This window comes from Danio aesculapii, chromosome 5 (assembly GCF_903798145.1).
Source record: "Danio aesculapii chromosome 5, fDanAes4.1, whole genome shotgun sequence".
NCBI classification, from domain to species: Eukaryota; Metazoa; Chordata; class Actinopteri; order Cypriniformes; family Danionidae; genus Danio; species Danio aesculapii.
The window spans coordinates 25,897,499-25,905,415 of record NC_079439.1 but is presented as its reverse complement, the minus strand read 5'-3'; the positions used below and the strand labels follow the sequence as shown (position 1 = coordinate 25,905,415).

The following is a 7,917-nucleotide window of genomic DNA, read 5'->3' as shown; positions in this document are numbered from 1 at the left end:
TATCATTGGAACTACATTTTATTTTAAAAGACCTTGACCCGTGCTCCCACAATACGCTGCTTTTGACACGTGTTTTCCTGTTAAAGATGGCAGCTTGCATGCATGCATGCATAAGTGCACAGTGGCTATAAAGCTTCTTTAGGTTTCATAGTGAAGAACACTGAATAACAGGGAGATTTTACAAAGCAGGTTTGTTCAGACGATACGAAGAAACATCGGAAATAACTTCCCATTTGATTTGCGCGGCGTCTTGAAAATATTACATGCTTAGTTTTTTATTTAAAACAGTCAATTGAATGACATTATATGCCAGTTCACTTTTTAGCTTTCAATCATGCATATGCATAAGGAATTTGTATATATTAGTATCTGTACCTGTTCACTAATAATTTTATGCGTTCAGAGATCTTGCTGCGTACGAATTAGAATGTTAAAGTATAAATCAAGAGTTCGGAATCAGATGCAAAAATCTTTGAGTCCAAATTACATTTTCTTTTATTAGACATTTTCATCAGGGTTCTATGTTAAGGACCAGTAATGTTAGGTGTATGGGTCTTTTGTGTCTGCCTGAAGACCATAATTGTGGGAAAAATATGTCAGTGTGTATCAGATGTGGTGAAATCGGTGACTCCTAAAGTAGCCTACATGTTGGTTAAGTGTTGAAAGTACAGGTAATCTGTTAGCAGACAGGTTTCTGTGTGTAAACTGACCATTTTCTGAAGAAAATTAAAAGCAAGACCGAGACAAACTTTGACTTTTTTTCTACTTGAGTCTTCATAAATTTCTGTTTAATATTACAATTTAAGCAACACTGTATAGTGCTTACAGTAAAATGCCCTATTGTCATGCCATAAAAGCATAATTACACAGCAAAACTGCTACACAAAAACACCCACTTAAAAGAAAAAAATGGTCACAGACTTCAAAATGTCATATTTCATAGCCTGTGCATAATAATGATTATATATTTCAAGAGTTGTGAAAAGTGAATTATAATGTGACACTTAGCAGAAAATCCATAAATCTGATTTTAAATCTGATGATATTTTCCATTGGCAGAGCAAAATGACAGATGTTGCCGTTGGCAAGAATGATCCAGCTGGTTTATTACCCAGTGGAGAGGAGAAACCAGAAGGCCCGACGGAGGAGAATGAGCCAGAAGAGCTGATGGAAGAGAAAAATCAAGAGAACAAGCCAGAAGACTCGACAGAGGAGAAAAACCAAGTGAACGAGCCAGAAGAGCTGATGGAGGAGAAAAACCAACAGAACGAGTCAGAAGCAGCAGGAGGAGAGGCTGCAGCAGGGGATGTTTATCGCTACATCAAGGAGGATCTCTTCACCTCCGAAATCTATAAAGTGGAGATCCAGAACTTGCCCAAGTACATTGGTTTTAATGACCTTAAGAAGTTCCTCAACAAGCATGGGATCAATCCTCACAAAATCAAGCTGCTCGGCAGACAAAAGTTCGCCTTTGTCACTTTTAAGAACCAGGAGGAACGGGACAAGGCCATGAAGGCAGTGCACGGCATGCAGTGGAAGAGTAATGTGCTGAGCGTTCGGCTGGCCAAGCCCAAAGCAGATCCCATCCTCAAGAAGAGGAAACAGGAGGAGGAGGAGGCAGACAGCGGGCAGCCTGGTGCCAAGCGAACCGCAGGGAGCCAGGAGGCAGAAAAGGAGGAGGAAGAGCCTCCCAGTATTCAGATTGCCAATGCCGTGACCCCCTTGTGGAAAGTGCCTTATGAAGAACAGTTGAGGATGAAAGAGAAAGAAGTCGAAGGTGTTCTCCAGAAACTCGCTAGGTATTTACTGATGAGGTTCCTGAATGGCTTCGACATATACATTGTAGTCCACATTTGAAATGAATAAAAAAAAAATCAAAATTGTTCTAAGACAGGAATGGGTGTTGATCAATCATTTTAGGGTAACTTTGATTAAAGGTTTTGATCCACTTCAAATGTTGACTGCTGTATATTCATAAATTATTTAGTTTTTTTTATATATATCACTGCCATCCATACATTTAAACATAAGCTTCCGGTGGCAAGTTATGTTGGTTAGAAAATCTTTTAACTGTCCTCTATATTTGTTTTCAGAGAAATTGGCAACAACAACAAAGCCATGCTTCCCTGGTTGTTCGTCCAAAAAGAGAAACACAACAAAATGTGTTGTCCACTCGAAGCCATACGGCCATCACCTATGCAGGTAAACCTATGTGCTCACATAAAGTATAATTGACATATTTAAAGAGCCTCTATTATGCATTATACAAGGTCATATTTTAGTTTTGGGGGGTCTAGCCCATCACAGCAATGAAGTAACAGAGTATGTGAGAGTCTAATGCAGCATATTAAACACCAGCATATTGCTCTAATCTTAAACCTAATCATAAGCAATAACAACGGCACACATTCAGTATTAATCCACACCGTGGCAAAAGATGAACTATTTTGAAATTTGACTGCGCTGTGCATGTGTGTATGAACAACTGATGGTGGCCATAGCAAAGACAAACAGCAGAGAACCGCAAGTTCAGAAACGCATTTAAATCGAAACAGGAAGAAGCACACGTCACATTTTCAACGTGGTTTTGGACGCAATGTGTGAAATAGCACATGCATATTTAACCTGAGAGATACAGAACAAGCACTGATCTATTATAGATACGTGATTGCAAGCCGCGTGGAGTCATTACAATTTACAGCACACAATTAAACACATATTTTGCAAACTACAGAAAACCTTTTTTTTTTCTTTTTCTTTTACCGCTTATTCGGTGCAGCCCAATCGGAATCTGTCATTGATTGTCATCTTCATGTCATGATCAGTCCTGTAATCTCCCGCGCTCCGCTAGTGTCTGAAGGGAAAGGCGCGTTCACGTTTTACCGGAACCGGCACTTCATATTTGGTGAAGTACCGTATCAACGCTGACGCGTTTAACCAAAAGAACCCAACTCGATTTATTTATTACACTCCGAGTCGACTATTTAGTTAAAGAATCAATTGTTTTAAACACGGTGCACTTTCAGATTTAACCCTCAGCTGGATGTTTTCATTCACTTGGTGCAGTGTTGTCCAGTTATCATTTTTTCCATGTCCAATAAAAAAAAGAAATGCCTAATAAACACCCTGTGCTTTCAGACAGAGTACAGGAATAAGTGTGAGTTTGTGATTGGAGTGGGAGCAGACGGAGAAGACAGGACTGTGGGCTTTCGTTTGGGCAAGTATAAAGGAGGATCCTGTGCAGTAGTGAGTCCATCAGAAACCACCAATGTGTGTTCTGAAGCCAAGAGGGTCGTGCAGTGTTTCCAGCAGTTCATCAGGTCAGTCAGTGTTTTATATTATTCACTGTTGACTTTCTCTGATGTGCATCCAAATCTAATCATCTATTTTAAATTAAGGGTTTATACTTTCCAGGGTCAGTATTACATTACACAGAAACCATTGAGTATGTGTTTATATCTGTTTTGTGTGTTGTTGTTTTGATCAGGACAACTCCATATGCAGTGTACAGTCCCGAGACTTACGAGGGTCACTGGCGGCAGCTGACAGTACGGACAAGCAGATTAAAGCAAACTATGGCCATGGTTTTCTTCAATCCACAGGTAATTGGAAGATTGGTTATTTCTGCATGTTAGCTTTAAACCTCATACAACATATGCATATGTAACAATGCAAGATGACTGTGAGTGTTTCATTCACTTGTTAAAAATGGACAAATGTCTTTATGGGTTTGTGTTATTCATAAGACAATATGTGACTATATAAGACTATATGACAAAATAGTCAAGTAATATCACACAAGAGTGCCATTTCTCCAAATATCAGCACAACAATTTTCAATTTTATACAACAGGTTTTACAACAGTTTAACAAACCAAAAGTTCATATTTAGTGAGTTACATTTTAGAAATACCAAATTTTTTTTCTTTCACCAATGAAAAATCTTGCAAACAAATGTAGAGCAGACCATTTTTCATTTCTCAGAGCAACACTGCTGTGTTTCATTCCTAAATAAATCTTGTTAAATTAATCATTTGAGTCAGTGATCCTGTTTCTATTTGATTTCTGGTTTCTAATTAAATTTGTGTAAAATATTTGCCAATACTTTTCAAATGTGGAAAAAAGCTATTGCAATACGGCACCATTAGATTGTCTTTCTGATTGCATTGTCATTACAAAAACCAACAGATCTTGGTAGGTTTATAAATATTGCAGCCATATTTTTTATCAAAGGAGAAAGACATGTCATACAAACATTATTGGGAAAAAAAATCCCTATACTTGGGAGCGGCCACATACAAGGTGTTTCTGGAAAAATATAGTAAGTTATTTCATAGAGGGTCTGAGGATTCAGATATCCAGATAAGCAGATCAATCCTTTTTGAGTTATGCAATGCAATGAGGCCTTTCGCAGAACAATGCATCATCATGACCAACAGAGCTAGCTTCTGGTTAAATGCATAACATTATTTTACCATAATGAATATTTTAATTTTCACAATTTGAAGGGTATTGAAAAAGGAACACACCTAAATAAATATTACTTTATTTGAACTATCAAGAAACTCCAAGAGAAAGAACTTGAGGAGCTGAAACAGAACCTGGGTCGGTATTTCACTGAAGGAGAAGGAAAAGAATGTGCTGTTACATCTTTGTACTTCGTGAGAATGGGACAGAGGTAAGATCCCGGAAAACTCTGATAACTAGGGTGTAAGTCACCAAAAAACTAAAGCTATTTCTTCATTTCTATGAACCCAGAACATCTGCAGGCACAGAGGACCTGCCATGTGAACACGTGACTGGAGAAGAGTGGATTCATGAGGAGCTTCTCGGACTAAAATTCCGCATTTCTCCACACTCATTCTTCCAGGTGATCCTATATTTGAGGAATTAATACGGTGTTAAAAGGCAACATGCCCTCGAGTTTGTGTCATAAATAGATATAAATAGGTGTTAAATTGATATTATATTGTGTCATATAATAGATCATAAAGTAAAATATCTTCCATTATCACTTTTTCAATACTGTCAGACAAACACACCTGCTGCTGAGATCCTGTACTCGGCCGTGGGTGAATGGGCTCAGCTAGACCAGGACAGCACTGTGCTAGATGTGTGCTGTGGAACCGGAACCATCGGCATCTCACTGGCAAAGGTGCAGCAATTGCTTCCAGAAATAAACAAAAAATATGAATGAAGAGAAAACAACTTTCATTTGTTGTCATTAACAGAGGGTGAAGAAGGTGATTGGCATAGAGTTGTGCCAAGAGGCAGTAAAAGATGCTGAGGCTAATGCTAAAGCTAATGGTAAGCTAGAATGAAATCATCCCCATTCTGTTTTTGTTTTGTTTTTGTTAAACACAACAACCTCAAACATTATTCAATTCTGAATGTGCCTCACACAGGTGAGTGGGCTTGACAAACCACCTGTAGAAAACACTATCTTTCATTTTCTCTGTCATTTTAACCAATACTTCCATCGGACAATTTCTTACGATCACTGAACATCTAAAAAAAAAAAAAAACATTGTGCATTTATGAGCTTTACACAGATGAGTGGGCTTGACAACCACCTGTTGAAACACTTCTCTCTTTTCAGACAGTTGTAAGTCACTTTAGACAAGGTGTCTGCTAAATGAATGTAAATGTATATCCCATGATCTACTCAGACTTCAGCTGTACATTTTCAGGGTTGACCAATGTGGAGTTCCACTGTGGAAAGGCTGAGGACGTGTTTCCCACTGTTCTTAATGCTGTCGTTTCCCCAAACGTCACCGCAATCGTCGACCCTCCGAGAGCAGGCCTACGTGCGTAGTCTTCTCATACTGTATTGAACAGATGTCATATTTTATATTCTCTCTAACCATATTTTCCTCTTCTTAGATTCCAAAGTTATTCTTGCAATCAGAAAGGCAGAGCATCTGAAGAGACTCGTCTATGTCGCCTGCAATGCCAAAGCAGCAATGAACAATTTTATTGAGTAAGTTTAATTCCACTTCATAATGAAATAATGGCGTTTTATTTCTATAATGTGAAATGGCAGGAACAAATCCAGAGCAGAGACATCCAATACATCATGAATTGATTATGACATATAGGGAAAGTAGCAATACGTATTATTAAGGAGGTTCAAGTGGAATTGCTGACATGTTAAAGTTATTTCTGACACATTTTTGGCTGCAATCCATCAAACTATTTTGTTTAAAGAGATATCCAACTCCAAAACATGGACGTCTTGGCTAAAACAAGGCTACATTTTGGATGTCAGTGAAAAATCGAATAGATGTCTAACAATAGCCAGAAAAATGACTATTCATCAATTCAACAGTATTCACGTTTTGTCATTCATTTGTCTATTTTTGGACTAGTGTTAGATTTTCACTGACAGCCCAAATTTAGCCTTGTTTTAGCTGTGTGTGTGTCTATTAGTTCAGTGGTTCCCAAAGTGGGGGTCTTGGTGAATTCTAAAAGTCAAATTCATTTGATTAAACTATTGGAAATACCATATTTAAACCATAATCCACTGAAGATAAAAATAGATTTTAATAGTAAAAAACAACTTGCAAATGAAAAGCAATTTTTTTTATAGGATTGGTGTGTTTACATTAGATTAAGAACACAGCAATAGCGTCAGCTGCAGCAGATTTTATAGCACCAGGTTAAACTTTGACACCTTTAAGGCTATCAATTACATTAAAAATAAATACAGGCCACAACTGAACATTGAGAATGATCTCTGGCTGTCTCCAAAATTAAACATAGAATAGACTGCTGCAAACATTGTCCACCAGACCCTTTAGTTGAGGTTATTATTAAATTAAACAAAGTAATAAATGACTATAAAAATATGGTTGTTAGACAGTTGTACTTTGTTGTCAATATGCTCATTTTTATATAGAGCTATTGTTGTGCGCGCAGCGTTTGTATATTTTTAAACCACCTTTGAGGAATTTAGGGGTCGCGAGTCACTGGCATTATTCTATGGGATATTGGGCTGAAAATTTGGGTATTAGATGACATTAAACAAATGTTTGCTGGGAAGTGTTCAGATTTTATTTGTATGTTTAAATAATTTTAATTGTTGCACAATAGGACAGTTGTTACAATAGTCACGTGTATAGTTTGTGTGTTTATCTCTTTAATATAAAACAATATGTGATTAGCTTTACAATGTAAAAAATTCTACATTGTATTTTCACAATGGTAACAGATTTTTGGTTGACTACTTACTGTTATGCAGTGATTTATGTGGTCGTATGATCAATATCAATTGTGTTGCAAGTCAACTTTGTTGCAATTATGTAAAAAAAAAAAAAAAAAAAATAGTAAAGAGAAATAAAGGATCTGGAGCTTACAATAGCAGACCAGTGTTGAAATGCATTCTGTCATTCAGGATCATATTTGTAATGGTAACGAATCTTTAAAGTGATCAAATTTCATGAGGCTTGTGTCAATTACACTGTCAAGTTACATATGGGCTAACAAAACAAGTGCTTTGGGCCACAATTCCTTCAGTCTAAATCTAGACTTTAACTTTACTCCAACACAACATTGACTTTCTTGAAAAAAGGGGGTCAATTGTGAAGTTGACAGGATAATATAAAGTGTTCCATTTAACTTTACATTCTCAATTTGAATGACTATACAATGCTTGTTTTAAGTCTCTGCAGAGCTCCTTCAAACCGTGTGCGAGGAGCTGCGTTTCGTCCAGTGAGAGCTATGGCTGTGGACCTCTTCCCTCAGACAATGCACTGTGAAACCATCTTGCTGTTTGAAAGAGTGGACTACAGCACCAACACTGACATTTAGACAACATAACTGCTGTTGTTCTATTAAACACTTAACAAGTGGCGTTTTCTTCTCATATTTTAACCAACTTTAAGTGCTCAAGCCATTACGTTTTTGTACGTTTCCTTT

General features: G+C 37.3%; 1 protein-coding gene across 1 annotated transcript; it reads left to right on the top strand.

Annotated features, from left to right (window-relative positions):
* Positions 1-69: 69 nt before the first annotated feature.
* On the top strand, positions 70-7,851 carry trmt2a (tRNA methyltransferase 2 homolog A). Its single transcript, XM_056457744.1, has 12 exons — positions 70-189; positions 1,060-1,799; positions 2,094-2,202; positions 3,139-3,320; positions 3,488-3,602; positions 4,563-4,678; positions 4,759-4,870; positions 5,033-5,155; positions 5,232-5,307; positions 5,691-5,807; positions 5,884-5,980; positions 7,662-7,851. The coding sequence occupies exons 2-12, from the start codon at positions 1,066-1,068 to the stop codon at positions 7,807-7,809; spliced, it is 1,929 nt and encodes a 642-aa protein (XP_056313719.1). The 5' UTR covers positions 70-189; positions 1,060-1,065; the 3' UTR covers positions 7,810-7,851.
* The last annotated feature ends 66 nt before the right edge of the window (positions 7,852-7,917 follow it).